A 17,509-nucleotide genomic window follows, 5' to 3' on the forward strand; every position below is an offset into this window, starting at 1 on the left:
TTGAAAATGCTGTGATACTAATCAAATGTAATTTGAAGCAGAGACAAAGTTTTTCTAGACTCATCTAGTACAAATATTGGCATGTTAAATTGAGTCTATATTGGAATGTACACATATTTTTAACAATTTTTTCTCTCAAACTGGGGAAAATCTTTACAAGAGGGATTCTTTTCATGGGTTAAGTCTTGACAGTTTAATAATGTAAAATAAGGTCCACACAAGCAACCAATACTCAAACAGATTAAATCTTTTATCTTATGCAGGACTATGAAATAACAATAACCACAAAAACAAAAGTAGGAAAATTCAAAGCTACTCCTTTAAGACAGTATGGTAAAATGTAGATGGAAGTGCTCACAAAATAGTCTCTCTGTGCTGCTTTTTAGACATAATTTATGTGCATGCTGGTGTGTCAGTTTACCCTTAGGATTTATTGACTGTAAGAAACAACTATTCACAGGTTTAATGATCCGAGTGGGCATGTGTGTCTATGTGTGGGTGGATTTTTGTGTGTCTATGTGTTTGCGTGCGTGCATGTATGGGTGGTTAGATACAGGGAAAAAAACTGAAAAAACTGTTGAAGATTTTTTTTTAATTGGATGTCTTTAACTCATTGTAAAAGTGTATACTTAAATATGTTTTTCTAATGGTTGTTAAAATTTCATCGCCATCAGTGCCATCACTCTGGACAACACGCTGGTCATCCTGTCAACTGTGGCCCCGGATGCAGGACGGTACTATGCCCAAGCAGTGAATGACAAGAACGGGGAGAACAAAACCAGTCAGCCCATCGCTCTCACAGTGGAGAGTAAGTGCACACTCAAATGCACTCAAGTGTAGTTCGCAGTTAAGCAACAGACATCTTTGCCCACGCAGAGAAAGGAACTGCTAGCCAGCAGATTGTTTGTATCGCCAGCAGACTGCATCAACAGGCTGGCACAGATGAAAATGTCATTTAAAAAAATGTTTTTATTTTTCTCAGCCGCGGACAGACACATTCATTTAATTCAGCTTTATCTACAACAGGTGGCTTCCACTGCTGAAAGTAGGAACTGAAATCACCCTTTCTACTGGGAGGCTCCTTTGTCTTTTCAAACAGACTTCAGTTACGCTGAAAACCTGAAGCCTTAAGTTTTATTTTAAGTTACTCCTCCTATAGCATCTGGCTCAGGCAAAAAAAGAGTTTAATCATACACCACTAACATTTGAGCATTCTATTTGTTTCTGCCACAAAACTTTAAGTATTTTTTTAATTAATGTGATAGACCAACAGAAAATACTATATAGTTGTGAAATATCAACAAAAAACTCAAATCTACCAATTATGCAACATATTTCTGTTGAGTCAGTCCCAGTTTTCTCAAACCATCAATATATATTTGTACTTAAAAACTTATATAGAGATAAAAAGGAAGGCATGAAATACTCATCTTTTATTATAGGTATTCAAATGGATTTATTATGAACTTTGACTCGGCTATTCTAACTCATGAATATGCTATGATATAAACAATTTCAATTGTAATTGGTGCCGCACGCTTATTTATGACCTCATGGATGGTGAGTCACATTTGACACAATGAATATAAGGTGTTCTTACCTACACATTTACACAGATACGTCTAGCAGTCCCTGGCCTTTGTAAACCTTAATCTCTTTGATAAAATCTAACATAGATGCTGTATTACATTTGCTTTCTAATTTTTTTGTTGCAGTTGATTGAGTCCTTAGACTAAAGCAATTCTAAGACAGCATTATGAGAAAGCATTTTTTAATCAGCCTTCCTGTCTCTGTTCAGGATAAACATCTCTACAGCATAATGCTGGTGCCTTCTTGTTTCATTTTAGTTATTGCTCATTCAAAGTAGGGCTGAAACAATTAATCTGATTAATGATGATTAATCAATTATGGAAAAATCATCAACTAATTTAGTAATCGATTAATTGTTAAATGAAGTATAGAGACTCCAAAAAATGCCTTTAGCTGATAGAGCAACCCACTAAGAGCAGTAATTATAACAAGTTTCTAGAATATATGTATACAAATTTTGCAATTACGATAAAAAAAACATTTTTATCTGGCAATTCGCTCTATCCAGAGCCCCTCAAGTGGAAAAATTTGAGTTTCACCTGGTTTCATTTCGTAAAATATCTACTTTAAGGAACCCATGACTCTCCGACTATTAATCATTTTAATCCAAAGAATAATGAACAGATTAATCATTTTTCAGAATAATTATTAATACAGAGTTTTTCTACCATGAATCAACTTCCAGTTATACGTAAGTCTGGGCAAATAACTGATTTTTGGAGAACAACATAAATAGTTCTGTCAACAGATGCTCCCATCTGAGGTTTGGTCCTCTGCAGTTTCTGAATAGTTACCTTGCTACTCTTGGCTGTTTTCCTTTTTCAGGTTTGTTGGACCTCCATATTTATTTTATTCCTCGCCTTGCTTTAATTGTCACCTGTTATGTATTCCTATGAAATGTCTGAGACCTCCCCAGAACAATTGGTTTCTAGTGACAGAGGTAAATCCAGCTCCAGAGAGTAAAAACCTGACCCAGTTTTCCTGCATCCTGTCCACTTCACCAGGTGACATCAATCCCTGTCTGTGCTGTGGACCTAGAAACAAAAATGTTGGAGCTAATCAGTTTTCAAGCTTTTTGCTTTTCACAACCTGGATTACATACCTCTGCATGCTGAGATTTAAATATGCACAGGTGGACTGTATTTCCAAACAAGTTGAGTTTTGAAGGTAATTTGCTTCCCTGTTTATTGTGGAATATCAGATATGGAGCTTAACAAAAAATGTGGTGCTAAGCTTAGATTACTGATAGCAACAAGATTTAAAACTGCAATATTTTGCATTACTTTGTGTTTGACTACCATAGATATAACTATAGAAAGGTTTTAACATATAGTATACATAATAAAAGGATAAGATGTTAACACGTTTTAGAGACTGGATACTGTTATTATGCTGTATTTAATAATCATCCTTCAATAAGTAGATTTCTGAAAACACCCACATTAAAAACTTCAGATTAGAAGATCGACCTCTGTTATAAATTCAATTCTCTAACTGCCTTTAATAAGATTTTACATCATTAGACCAAGCACTGATTAAACTTCAAATCATTACAGCCTTGCTGCTCACCAATCCCTCCACCTACTGTGAATTTTTTTTTACAGTATAAGCAAAGTTGCACAAATTGTCATAATACTTTTTTTGTCCTAAGGAATCAGTCTTTCTCTGCCTATTCCTACAAGCTAATTAAAAACATATAAATGCATCTTTTAAGTATTGTAACAGGAATTTTTTGTAATAACTCTCCCTCCTTTAAAAGTTGTAAAAAAAAAAATAAGTGTTGGATGAAGAATTTTGCCTCTTGTACTCGGCGTTACACGTAAAAAAGTATATATATATATATATATATATATATATATATATATATATATATATATATATATATATACAAAGCTTTCTGCATCTGCTTTTCAAATATCTTTAATACAGTCTTTGTAAGTCAGTGATCAATGAGTGTGACACAGCAGTCTGCTGGGACCAGAAAATGTAAAATTTACCAAATCTGACCTTGCAGATTACGCTGTTGTATTTTTGCATCTGAAAGTCAATGCGATTTTCTGAGCAGCGTTTGTTCATTTAACAAATGTTGCAGAGAAAAGACACACACAGACGCAGAAACAGGAGAAGAAAAGACAGCAAAGGGAGCATTGTGTTGTGGAGGGAGCATACAAATGAGCCAAAGCTGAGTGCAATAACTAAAAACAAACTGGCATAGCCTAATGTATCAAGTAGCGAGACACTTTGTTTTCTTTTGTTTGGTTTTATTCTTCAGAGTATGAAATACACCAGACATGACTTGGGTTTACACTTGTTTTTGGACCGTGGCAGATGTAAACAATGCTGTGACATTAGTACAGAGAACTTGTTATGCAGGTCACTGTGTCGTTTAATTTTGCCATTTAATTGGATGATTACACACTTGAGGTATTCTCAACACAGGGCGTTTATGAACTGCAATACATTAATTAGTTTCTGCAGAAGGATAGTCATATCATATAGGCTAAAAAACATAGCTTTACCCCCATGCTTTAATGTTACGTAAAAAAAAAAAAAACACATTTTCCTCTCAAATCTAGCATACATTGAAACATGGACATTGAAACCCAAATATTAATATTTTTCTACACTATGCTGAGCTTTTATTCTTAGGGAGATAATATCATCTATAATTAACAGTATAGGTTGTAGATCGTGAATCATTTATTACTCCTTCTTCATTCCCCCTATGCTCAGTCTAATTTTTTACATTTAAATCTCCCAGCTTAATTGGGCTAAAAAAGTTACAAAGATCAGCCAAGTGCAGTGTAATCTTACTTTCTAGTCAATAAATTTTGACCCAAGAGATTTTGATTGCAGTTACAGATCTCTTGGATTCAAACAGAAATACCCCTTCATGTTTAATATCTTCTTTTTTGAAATCTCTGACAGAAAGCTGTTTCTGCGTGGATTTATTGGTCTTCTCTGTGCCAGTTAATTATTAAAATAATAGAGTCAACAACTGCCTCGATAAGGTGCCCACTGTAATAAAATGTTATAATGGGAAAGTGTGGAATAATTCTAACCTCTCAGTCTGTTGCAGTGATTCAATATTTATCTGTTTTCAGCTGTTAGAAAGATTGTATCCCCGCAGCAAAAATGTTAATGCTCATATGAGTCTCCAACTTAATTTCACACATCAGAACTTAATCAGCATGTTTTGTCCACAACAACCTGTGAAACTATGTTGTGGATGTTTTTTTTTTCTTTCTTTAACTTTATCTGTCTATCAAACTCAGCTCAAAAGTAAATTTAAATATTATGGTTGTATATTTCCTTCCACAGTTTGTCATACACCTGTAAGTATGAATATAACAGTATAAAACATACAGATTCGCAAAAGTGTTAGATATAAAAGTTTTCCCTGCAAAATGCAAGGATTATATGTAAGCTGATCCATATTTGGTTCTGATGGATGGATGGATGGATGGATGGATGGATGGATGGATGGATGGATGGATGGATGGGTGGATGGATGGATGGATGGATGGATGGATGGATGGATGGATGGATGGATGGCAGAGCACTGAGTGACAGAGGATCCCTAACTTTAAAATTGATCTCCTCAAGCTCTTATTGTTGGTGTGTTAGAGAGAGATCAAAGTGAAATCAGAACTTTGGGAGCAGCTTGGCAGATTCAATTATCCAATGATGAAGTGACACAAGAAGAGCAGGAGGGCATAGGTGAAGAGACAGGTAAAAAAAATAATAACCTGGAGTACCTGACAGTAGAAAAGGAGCAGGATTGAAGCAATTTAACGGAAGAATCCCAAGTAAGTAATTAGAACCAAAGAGTTTAAATACTGGGGGAAGTGCAGAGAAAGGAAAAGAATGGAACATGAATCACAGAGGAATTGCTGAAGCAGATGGAAGACAAAGGAGTTCGGGGAGGAAGACTACTGTAATTGACATAAAGAGCTGAATGAAGAAGCAAGAATACCCAGGATAAATGTCCAAATCACACCTTACCGAAGTAATTCTAAAGAACACATAAAAGACTATGGAAAAACACTAATGTGAAAACTAGAAACAATAAAAAACTTTAATTAAGAGAACAGGAACACAAAAGAAAACTAAACCCCCCCAAAAATCATAACACATCTAGGAATAAAATGACCAGCCCTTTACTTGGCAGCATGAGCTGTTTTACCAAAATAAAGTCAGTCAGGCCTTCAAAATGTCACAAACCTTAAAGCATAGTGTAGCATCATGATGTGGGCTCTTTTCCTATCAGTTTTATGAGGAGATTTTTTAATTTGATGGTTTAAAGTTAGACTCTGTCAGCTGTATTCTTATATAAATAGTTTCAATAATGAATTTTAAGAAAACCTACTAACTCAAATTTGCTTTAAAAAATTCACCTTTAAGAATGTTTAAATAGATGATTGAAAATCTGAAAAATGATGACTTTTTTTTCATGTTTAATGTATGTAAACTTTAAAAAAAATGGTAAAATGCTGAAGACTTACATATATTTTGCTTTTTCTTTAAGCTATTTGCTGCAAATTACATAACTGTGTGTCTATTTTAAGTCTACTTGTATGGATACTCAAAATATCTCAACCTACTACAAAACTGGCCTCTCATATCAGCTCTCTTTTATGTTTTTTTTTTAACATTAAATACATTTATATGTATTGCACATTTACTTTATATAGGTTTAAAAAGTATATTATAATTCATTGAAATTATAAGCTGCTATGTAACTTAACCAGCAGCAGTAATAAGCATCAGAAGGTCTGCTTCCAGATTTAGAGGTTGTGTTTGCATTGGAGGCTTTGTTAAAACACTGTTGAGATTAAACACTGAGCCGCAAAGGGGTAAGACTCAAAATGAGGTGACATAGAATAACATTACTAATCATAAAAAGTTGATTAGGAACCTTATTAACCTGCGCTAGCCCTGAAAATTGAGCTCCCGCAAGCACACGGTCACGCAGCACACACGTACAGCACACCGTAAACGTGCAATCACTCAAACACATATGAGTTCACTGGCCCATAGCCGTCCCTCCCGGGTAGTGGGGGAGGGGGGGGATGAGATCAGATTCAGAGAGAGATCACTGATTGAGGGCAGTGAATCGATGGATGGCTGGAGGCTCCGTGAAACCAGTGAGTGATGGTGCTGCATTTAATCGCCTTTTGTGTTTGTCTCAATTACGTTACATAATGGCTTCTAACACCTGGTCTAACACCTTGAACAGGAAAATGCTGTGTGGGCCACAAGAAAAAGGATCCCAGAGTACAGACAGAGGTGTTAATAGTCGGGTTATAAAAAAAGCTTGCTGCCTGCTGGTGATAGTGACAGCCTGTCAGTCTATGTGTAGGGACCTAGTCATGCTCAGTTGGCTGTATCAGGGAGATGCACAGGCTACATCAGATGTTAGAGGGATTTCACAGATTGGTTTTACTTTTCTGTGTGTGTGTTTCAATGAATACAATAGATGTTGGAGGACCTGCGGACCCTATTGCCCCCTCCATCATCATCCCCCCGAAGAACACCACAGTAACAGTCGGGAGAAATGATGCCATCATGGAGTGTGTGGCCAACGCGAGGTAAGCTTTCACAAAAAGATATGTAGTTGGAAGAAATCTGAAAAAAAAATATACATCTACTTTTATCTCCCCTCAAAATTTGATATTTTCATTCAAATGAGACGGGAAATCTTTTGTTTGAACATGATCGAAAAAGTGTTTTGCACATCTCTTGCTTTGTACCTCTCCTCCATTCTTCCCTTTGATTCAAGGCTTTCCTCTGCTCTCTCTATCTCACACAATCCCAGCCCTGAATTCTAACTATTATCACCAATTCAAAGACTTAATCAGAATGACAGATGTATCACATTTCACCCTCAACACTCTTTAACCTTGAAACAGCATAAAAGTTTGTATTAAACCCACGTTTTCTGTCTTTTTTATCTTTTTTTCCCCTCCCTTTCCTTTAGACCCCTTGTTAAAATGAGCATCACTTGGAGGAAAGACGGAGTCGTGGTCAATACAGGGATCAGGGATTTTGGTCGTAGGCTGGTGATTAGTTTGCCCGCAGTCAGGGATAGCGGCTACTACGAGTGCGAGGCATCCCTTCGCAGTAGCAGTGTCCCCTCAGTCACTGCTGGTGCCTACCTGCATGTTCTTGGTAATTAAAACACAGATGACACTTCAACTCTGCACAGAGCCGTTAGGTATTGCCTCAGCATGCTCAGTTTTATGTTCAGGTAATTTAGCCTGAGAGTATCCATTAGTAGTTTAACTGATATTGTGTATGACAGAGAAGAGTTCAAAGAAATATAATCTTTTGTAGTTAGCATTGACAGCTTTAGATGAGTTGTGCTTTTTTCTGTCTTTTTCAAACAGAATATCCCATGTTTATAAAAGAGCCACCGAGTCACATCACTGCAGAGATGGAGAAGGTGGTAGATATACCCTGTCAGGCCCGAGGTTGGTTATTTTTCTCTATGGTGCTGCATGTGCAAAAAAAGCATTAGTGAACGAAAGCATGAAATTCTAACAGAAAATAACGAGATCATTTTGAGACAGAAATCTTTGTCCCGTAGGAACGCCACAGCCAGACATTGTTTGGTATAAAGACGCAGTGCCCATCAGCCCGGTGAAGATCCCAAGGTACAAGGTGCTGGTTGGAGGCAGTCTGCAGATCAATGGCCTTCTGCCAGATGACACTGGGATGTTTCAGTGCTTCGCCCGCAATCTCGCAGGAGAAATCCAGACAAACACATACTTGGCTGTTACAAGTACGTCTCCTTGGAAATTCTAATTTTCCTTCAGTCTTTCTATTTCCGAACCCGTAAATCTGCCTCTTGTCTTATTTCTAATCCTCTTTTGACATTCTCTCTATCTTCCCTCCGACACCCATCTATCTATATATTACTGTAGCGGTGACAGATTCCTAACACTGGAAGCTTGTGCAATTATTGCCCTATTTTTGAATTAGACTGAGCAGGAAAAACAGTGAGATGAGAGTGGCTTGTCTGAGTCTTAGAGCTGTCACTGGGAATGAGACCTGACGGCTGCCCCCTTTAGACTTAGACTTCTTTATTTGTCATTTTGTATGCACAGGGTGCATACAGAACGAAATTGCGTTACATACAGCTTATGAACGTTGCATTGATATTTCAAATGGCACGAGTTATAGAAAAATACAAAAAGTGCAGCAGTGGTCAAAGTGTGAACAGTGCAGAGGATAAGAGACAGTGTGCAAGTTGCAGTGGTTCAGTGCAAAATGGCATTTGTGCAAAATTGTCAAGTCAAGTCTATTAAGCTCTCAGCTGCCGCCTGCTTTATTAGGGACAAAGCTGTTTATGTCTCTCATTATCACCTCTGTCTCACCTGATTTTCTTTGAATGTATGCATGTTGATTTGTGTGTATGGCTGATCCCACCCAGGTATTGCTCCCAACATCACCGCTGGCCCCTCTGACAGCGCTGTGATTGATGGCATGTCAGTCATTCTGCACTGTGAGACCTCAGGAGCCCCGCGCCCAGCCATCACCTGGCAGAAAGGTGCGTGGGCCAACAGTATGAGCTTCCTTGTGGGGTGGTTATTATGCTGCTTCTTTTTTTTTTCTTGACTTGCCAGAGTTAGAAAAAGATCCAGAATATAAATGCGCTCCAACTAAGCTTAATCTTTTGACTTCTACCATAGTATTTACCCTGGTATGTTGTTTTCCCTGACATTTCTCCAATGCCCTAATCACTATTTCTCTGTGCCCCATGATAACCTCCCCCTTTCACTGCCTGCCCTCCTTCCTAAACCATCAATCACCCCTTCGCCTTCCCTGCAGGTGAACGCGTTTTGGCTAGCGGCTCAGTCCAGCTGCCCAGGTTCACCCTACTCGAGTCGGGCAGCCTGCTCATAAGCCCCTCCCACCTGTCTGATGCTGGTACCTACACCTGCATGGCCAGTAACTCAAGGGGTATTGATGAAGCATCAGCTGACCTAGTGGTTTGGGGTAAGAGAAACTGCTCAGACTCACATTGTGTTAAGAATGCTTATAAGCTGGGAAACAAGTATTGATTAGATACATTTTTATCTCATATGTTTCTAATGATACCATTTATTTAAATTTAGATATGCTACTTAAATACTTCAGAATATAAGCCTAAATGTGTCTTTATCCAGAGTTTTTACTATTGTCAGCTTAGTTTGATTCTTATGCTCATTTCAAGGTCATTGGCACATAATATTATCAAATAATAAATAGAAAGCTAGAACTGCCAGTTTCTTTTCTTCAGTGGTCTTTTTCTGAAATCTAACAACAGAAATCCACACTTTCTTATGATGCTGTGATAGCCATTTTATATTTGTTGGTAAAAAGTCTACCACTGGATGGTGTTTCTAGGTGGAATGGCACAGAGATAAAAGCTGATGCAAAATGAAATGACAAGTCTGAACCTTTTCTGCAAAAGGAAAATATGTTGAAGGGTGTTTCAGAATATTCACTTGTCAGATATTAGATACTACTGATAAAACTCTAATACAGTCAACTGGGATTTTGAAGAAAAATAAAATATGGTGGGCGTTACAGCAAGACAATGACCCAGAATCTATATGGAGACAGTCTGTAAGGGTTAGGTTTTTGAAGTGAACCCAAATGCACAAAGAAAAGCAGAGCAAATGTTTAAAAAAAAAATAATAAAAAACTTCCAAGGCTTGGAGCATAAGTTAAAATAAGATCTAGTCTTAGACATGAGTAATAGCATGAAAAAGGCTTTATATTAACTGAAACAGGTAATAATCCAGCTGAGAACAGTAAGTAATAGGAAGCATATAAAGCAGGGGTAGCCAATTAAAAATCAGCAGGATCCGAATAAAGAAAATAATCAACCAGTAAAGTCCTGGAGATTTTTAATTATAATCTGTTACTTTAAACAGAATTTAACACTGAAATAAAATGAGGTTTTTATGCTTCAATGTTATACATTGAATTTTTAAATATAAAAGTAAATAGAACATTTTTCCATTATAAAATCTAAAGTGTAGAGAACAGCAATTGTTCAGTTTGGTATATAGACAATTTCCTGATTCACATATTTTATATAACACAACTGACTGTTTTTTTATTTTTTTTATTTTATTTTTTTTTTTTTATGGCTTAATGAGAGAAGAGGGCTTTATGCTGCCCTGCAAGATTTTTAAACCATGCGAAGCCATTATCAATCACATATCAAGGTGTTCATTTGTTAGCCATATTAACAGGCGAAGCAGGGCAAGGGAAGTTAGACACATTGTTGTTGGACAACATTCAGTAATTCATAAATGATTTAAATCAGGTTGGGTCCGGATTGGCCAGCAGGTGGGTCCGGATCCGGACCGCGGTCCGCTAATCCCTGACCTCTGATATAAAGTATAGCAGAGGGAACAGGTGGTTAAAATGAGTTTGATTAATAAACTAACATCAAGCATGAATGGAACTAAACAGAGCTAATAGGGCATCTAAAATAGCACACTAATAGAATTAACTCAAAGTAAAATAAACCTCAAAGCTAAATGCAAAGGAAAATACAACAAAACTCACAAAAAGACACCTAACAACAAAGAGCACAGAAGGAAACTGATAAGGCAAAACCCAAAAGTTGTTTTAGAACATGATAAACAGCAATAAAATATTGGAAAATATGAAATCAGATGAAAAATACTGTATAGCCTAACACCTGTAGATTATGACAGGGTTATAATCATGCTTAACCAAGGCTTGCTTTTCTCCTTATAGTGAACATCCTTTATAGCAAACCAAGGCTTTTTTGAATAATTAAATGAACTCCTGTAATCACTAGGGTAACATAGTCTTATTTACTGTGAATGAATACAAACTATTAGTCCTTGAACAGCCTTTGAAAGCACCTATTGAAATCTCTGTGATGATTTATCCTGCTTCTGACAGACACTGAGTAAAAGATGAAATCCAGTCCACTAAGCTCTGTTAAATCCACTGTTCAAACATGTAGTCTCTAAGCACCAGCCTCTCGGTCTTTTCACAGCACGCACCCGCATCACTAAACCACCACAAGACCAGAGTGTCATTAAGGGAACCAAAGCTGTAATGACCTGTGGTGTAACCCATGATCTCAGCGTCACCGTAAGGTAATTCTCATTTTTGTTGCATTTTAAATTAATGGCTGACATTATAGGAAGTAATTGCTGTGCGAAAAAACAAACTTGACTACGAGTGTTGGATTTAATTAGTTTATGAAATCTGGAAATGATCTCGTGATGATAATCCAGCCTTGGAAAGCCTCCAATGAAAAGAATCTGAGCTAAAGATGAGATTGAGAAATTAGTTCATGGCCTCTCCTCACTTTTGAGACAGTTGCAACCATGATAGAGAGCACACATCTGTCTCTGAGGGAGCGAAACGATGTCTTGGGAGCCCAGTGATTAGAGTGCCTGTCACCTGTGGGCCTGCGACATTGATCAGATTGCAGGGTAAACAGATGAATATGTAAACAGCGTAATAACCTCAGACAGCAGCTTTAATTAAATGCAACACAGAGAAGATTAGCTGGAGAGCCCAAATAGTTGCAATTAATCACACTGGCTTGTGGCACATGCATGCCCCAATGCATGCATAAGAGGGATCATATGTAAGGGTGAATGTCTGACACGACATGTAGTGGAAGGGTTGGATGATATGTTACGTACCGTATGGGTGGCAAAGACAGAGAGAGATGTTTTCCAGATTCAGAACACTTTGTTACCCACTTCACGAGGCTTTTCATCAGTGTCAGCAGCTACTGTGTTTACCGTATGATCTGACACAAGGAAAACAGATTTACTGTCACAACACTTGGGAGTAAAGAGTGTTATGGAAAGTCATAAGCTGGTGTATGTGTGAGACTTAGTGAATGTGTGTACTCCACGCTTTTCAACCCTGCAGACATGTGTGGGAGAAGAGCGGCTCGGTGATTGACGTGAACCTGTCTCCCCGCCTGCGTCTGGATCCTGATGGGACCCTCCACATCTCCCAAACGTGGTCGGGCGACATCGGAACATATACCTGCAGGGTAACCTCGGTTGGAGGCAATGACTCCCGTAGTGCCCACCTCAGAGTCAGGTCTGCAACTTCTCGAGATAATTTTGATCTTAATGTCTGTTTGTTTTTTTACTTGCTTTAATCTGAAAATACACATATGCTTAATACAGGCAGCTGCCACATGCTCCAGAGAACCCAGTAGCAGTTTTAAGTAACACGGAAAGGAGGGCCATTAACCTCACTTGGGCCCAGGCCTTCGATGGAAACAGCCCCCTGATCCGGTACATCCTGGAGGTCTCCGAAAACAGTAAGTTTTTCCTTTAAATGCTGCTTACTTGTCATATTTAAGTCAGGTTTCTACTTTGTTCTAACACAATAAACCATTTAAATATATTTCTTTATATATTTTTTTTTACCTTAAATTGTCAGGCGCATCCTTTTATCCCTTAAGTATAACTGAATTGCTGCACCCACTTTCTTCCTTGGGAACAAAACCGTGTTGATGTCCACTGCTCTTTATCTCCTTTATTATTCCTTCAGATAAAATCAAAGCAGTTATAATGTTTTCACCTATAGCGGGTAAATTGTTCGACCATTTCTCATTTAAGCTGAGGCTAAACTGAGAAAATGACACCTCATTAAAAAGGAAATGAATCTGAGGATGCAGATGGGATCTGGGTTTTAGATAATTGAATTGCAATCTGATCTTTGGAGGTAGTGCATGTGAAATAGATTACTTGTTTGGATAGATAGCAGCAATATCATCGCTGAAAATGAAACAATAATAAACAACAATATCCCAGAAATAACACAGAATTTCAATTTGGGTTTTCCTGCACATAAAAGATGCAAATGAAGACTCCCTATTATCCAAAGAATTATCTTTTTTTGTTTTGTTTTCTTTTGCTTATGGACTTATCACCTCATGTTTTCTATTTCAGATGCCCCTTGGACAGTACTGTTGGCTAACATAGAGCCTGAGTCTACTGGGGTGGTTGTTGGTGGTCTCATCCCTGCACGCTCATACCAGTTCCGCCTGTGTGCTGTCAATGATGTGGGAAGAGGCCAGTTCAGCAAAGAGACGGATCGGTGGGTACTCTAAAAGCCCTAAAACACTGCTTGGAGTCTGTATAAGTTAATTTGTACACTGATCCGGAGAAAAGTATTGCACTTGGAGGGCTTTTATTGCCTTGGAACAACTCGTTCTCCCCCCACGTCTTATCTTGGCAGTTCAATAGAAAATCCTGTAACACCATTTTTTTTTTTTTTTTTTTTGCTCTTTGCTCCTGTGCGATTGAGGGGGTGATGAGCCAGCTTTCAGATGGGCCTTTTTTTTCCCAAGATAAAATGTGAATGAGCTGCAAATGCGCTTTATGAAGATTCGATGGGTGTACTGACCCAGCTCCATCTCTTTTCTTCATATCAACTGTCGTTGCAGGGCTTTATGAGTGAAATAAACTGAGGCTTTAAAGACACGCGAAAACAGACTCTCAGGTGGATTCTGTCGATTAGCGAGACCAAACAATATCATAAAGGGCAAACTCAAACAAGATCGGATGTTATTCTCCTGTACACACAACTGTTAGACATGATCTATGTCAACATTCACTTCTTTTTCACCTGTGACTGAAAACAACCATAGCCCAATGCAAAGCTTTTTTTCAACCAGGCACTCATTTGCAGAATTCCCCTATGAATGCGCCAAACAAGGGGGAAGGGGTGGTTACTGCATCAGTGAGAGCAACATTTTTTTTTTCCAAGGCACCTCTTTGATCCTAAACACTCTGCTTTATCTCCTCCAGAGGGCTGCTCCAGCACATTGGGAAGAAATCAAGATGTCATCTTAAATTGACTTAAAAGAAAAATCTTCATGGATCTCTCCTTCTTGTTCTTTGCTATCATTCTCTCCATCGAGCCGCTCCACTTTCGCCTCGGCCTCTTTGATCTTTTCTTTGCCACAGCGAGTGGTCCCTCTGCGGACAGCAGTATGGGGAATATGTTTTGGGCTAAAGCATGACCCTACTTCCCCAACTTTTCTACATGGAGTGTTTAAAGAAAGGAATAGAAAAGAAAGGTTTTACCATGAATTGATGAGCTATGATGAAATGGGATAGAAATATGCAGAAATGTGATAATTAATGCATGGCTCCTCTCCTTGTCTCTTCTTGTACCTATCTTCTCTCTTTTGCTTTCCATTTTGCTTTAGACTGACTCTACCCGAGGAGCCTCCCAGCGCGCCACCCCAGACTGTCATTGCAAGTGGCCGCACCAATCAGTCTATAATGATCCAGTGGCAGCCACCACCGGAGGGCCATCAGAATGGACCTCTTCAGGGTTACATCATCAGGTAAAACAACCTGCCATTTTTATTTTCCCTCCAAGGATGGTTACTATAGGTTCTATGGATTTTGCTAAAATATGTGTTTTAATAAAAAACTTTGGTTTATCAATTTTCAATAGCTGATAAGCATGTCTCTTTTATATTTATGTTCATTCTTATCTTTCTAGTATTGTTGCCTGATATAGTATTGTCCTTGCTTCCTGTGTCTATCAATTACTCTCAATGCTGCCAGATACTGTCTGTCAGGGCTTCCAGTGGATTGTCAGATGAAAAACATCACCAACCCCGACCAGAGCAGCCTGCTCCTGGAGGACCTCATCATTTGGACAAACTATGAGATTGAGGTGGCAGCTTACAATGGAGCAGGCACGGGCATCTACAGCCATAAAGTAACCGAGTGGACTCTCCAAGGAGGTAAAAACAGCAAACAGGGCTTATGAGTTGTACTGCCTCAAATAAAATGTTGTATTTATGCATCAGAAACTTCCACCAAGAGGGAGGGCAATCTGTTTGGTTTTGCATATTCCATTTAGTCTTTGCTTAAGTGTTTTTGGGGGCTAATATAAAGCCTGCAGCGTGGGATATATGTATAAAACTTAATGTAATAATCTGACTTTAATGATCAAATTAGGAGTTTTCATGGTGTTTTTCACTCTAGTGGCATTAAAAAGAGACACAAGTGCCCATGTTGTTATGGCAGCCGTATTTTTGTTGCTTATTTTAGAAGTTTGCAGTCAGCACAGAAAGGCTGGTTTGTAGAAACACTGCTTACTTGCCCTATAGCATTTTTCAAGCTGTTAAACATCTTTATAGATGCAGCGGTAGTGTGTTACAAAGGTTGTTACTTTGCTACACACAGAAATGGCAGTTTTTCTTTCCTTGTTTTGAAGTTTCTGCATGTCTTGATTTAAGTCCATTGTTGAGAAAAGATGTCGGCAAGAAATGAAAAATATTTTCCTGCAAATTATTATTCACCAATCTTTCTGCTATTCTTTGGGGATTATTTTTTAGTGCATCTGTATTACAATATGTCTGCTAGTTTTATTTCTGCTATTTGATATAGATTAATCTAAGGTATCCTATACCAGTTGCATCTTTGTTACTGATTTCTAAAGATTCACTACATTGACAAAGAATTTGCTCATTATTGATTTAGTCTATTATCTCTTTTGAGATGCCTAGATGTTTAAGACTATCAGACCAAGGTCGCCAGAGTAAAACTGCATTCAAAGAAGGATGTTATATCAAAAATGGTATTTGAATTTACTTGGCTTTGTGTGCAATTATCTACTTTGTTTAATCTCAAGTTATCTATGATTCACCGCATTTTTGATTCAGTTTTAATTGAGACAACCAGGCCTAATAACTGCCAGAAAACCAGTTACTTCAATAGATCCCATCTGACAACAGGAAAAAAATAGCAAAGGCCATCTGCAAAGGATTACAAAGACATTTCAAAGGTTTTCGGACTCTAGCAAACCACAATTAGAGCCATTATTCACAGATTGAAAAAACATGGAGTATGAAAAAAAAAATTGATGTTGCTGTTCACCACAATTACCATCAGTACTTCAACAAAGGGGTACCATCACTGATCAAAAAGATCACAAAAGGCTTTTTCACATGGGCCAATGATGCTCCTCAAGATATTTGATAAAACATGTGATGGCCTGGATCTGCTGTGCTGATTTATTAGTAGAGTCACTTACGGTAAATAAAGGAACTATTAATTCCGCTTTCATCATCTGTGGAACAATGTTATTAGTTGGTGATGTTGTGCTTTTTAAAGTAGCTGTTTTGCCATATTTTTTACTAAGGTCAAGGTTGGTAGAGTTGTTATGTGATTGTCAAGTGATTTAAAAAACTTAAGATATCCCATACAGAAATAAAAAAAATCAGGAATAGAACAGTTTTTGTCATACAGGGTTTCTTTATATATCTATATCTATCTATAGATAGATAGATAGATAGATAGATAGATAGATAGATAGATAGATAGATAGATAGATAGATAGATAGATAGATAGATAGATAGATAGATAGATAGATAGATAGATAGATAGATAGATAGATAGATAGATAGATAGATAGATAGATAGATAGATAGATAGATAGATAGATAGATAGATAGATAGATAGATAGATAGATAGATAGATAGATAGATAGATAGATAGATAGATAGATAGATAGATAGATGGGTGTGTGTGTGTGTGTTTTTTATATATATATATATATATATATATATATATATATATATATATATATATATATATATATATATATATATATATATATATATATATATATATATATATATATATATGGTTGTTTTTATGGTTTTATGCTGACAGCTCTTCAGGAAGAGAGATCACAGCTTAGCTGCAGTCACTGTCTACCAGCCAACTTTGTTGGTATATATAAGATTTTATACAACTCTTGTATAATGTTGCTGGTGATAAATCTAGCAAAATTTTTTTGTGATGCTGAGGATTTAGGAAACAACATGTGAGCACCATTCACTCTGAATTAACTGTCAGGTGGTCAGATTCGTGCCT

At 37.4% G+C, this 17,509-nt stretch overlaps 1 protein-coding gene across 4 annotated transcripts in view; it reads left to right on the plus strand.

The window, feature by feature from the left end:
* The window catches only part of sdk2a (sidekick cell adhesion molecule 2a), a 123,486-nt gene that overhangs the window by 75,221 nt on the left and 30,756 nt on the right, over positions 1-17,509 (plus strand). For all 4 annotated transcript variants that reach the window (XM_038302602.1, XM_038302604.1, XM_038302603.1 and 1 more), the window contains exons 5-17: positions 675-808; positions 7,070-7,181; positions 7,571-7,761; positions 7,980-8,063; positions 8,180-8,374; positions 9,026-9,142; positions 9,424-9,591; positions 11,621-11,723; positions 12,517-12,693; positions 12,783-12,919; positions 13,554-13,701; positions 14,819-14,959; positions 15,186-15,367. In XM_038302602.1, the coding sequence (XP_038158530.1) occupies positions 675-808; positions 7,070-7,181; positions 7,571-7,761; positions 7,980-8,063; positions 8,180-8,374; positions 9,026-9,142; positions 9,424-9,591; positions 11,621-11,723; positions 12,517-12,693; positions 12,783-12,919; positions 13,554-13,701; positions 14,819-14,959; positions 15,186-15,367 (1,889 nt within the window). The remainder of the gene's footprint in view (positions 1-674; positions 809-7,069; positions 7,182-7,570; positions 7,762-7,979; positions 8,064-8,179; positions 8,375-9,025; positions 9,143-9,423; positions 9,592-11,620; positions 11,724-12,516; positions 12,694-12,782; positions 12,920-13,553; positions 13,702-14,818; positions 14,960-15,185; positions 15,368-17,509) is intronic.

This window comes from Cyprinodon tularosa, unplaced genomic scaffold (assembly GCF_016077235.1).
Source record: "Cyprinodon tularosa strain WSP-4 unplaced genomic scaffold, ASM1607723v1 ctg495, whole genome shotgun sequence".
NCBI lineage: Eukaryota > Metazoa > Chordata > Actinopteri > Cyprinodontiformes > Cyprinodontidae > Cyprinodon > Cyprinodon tularosa.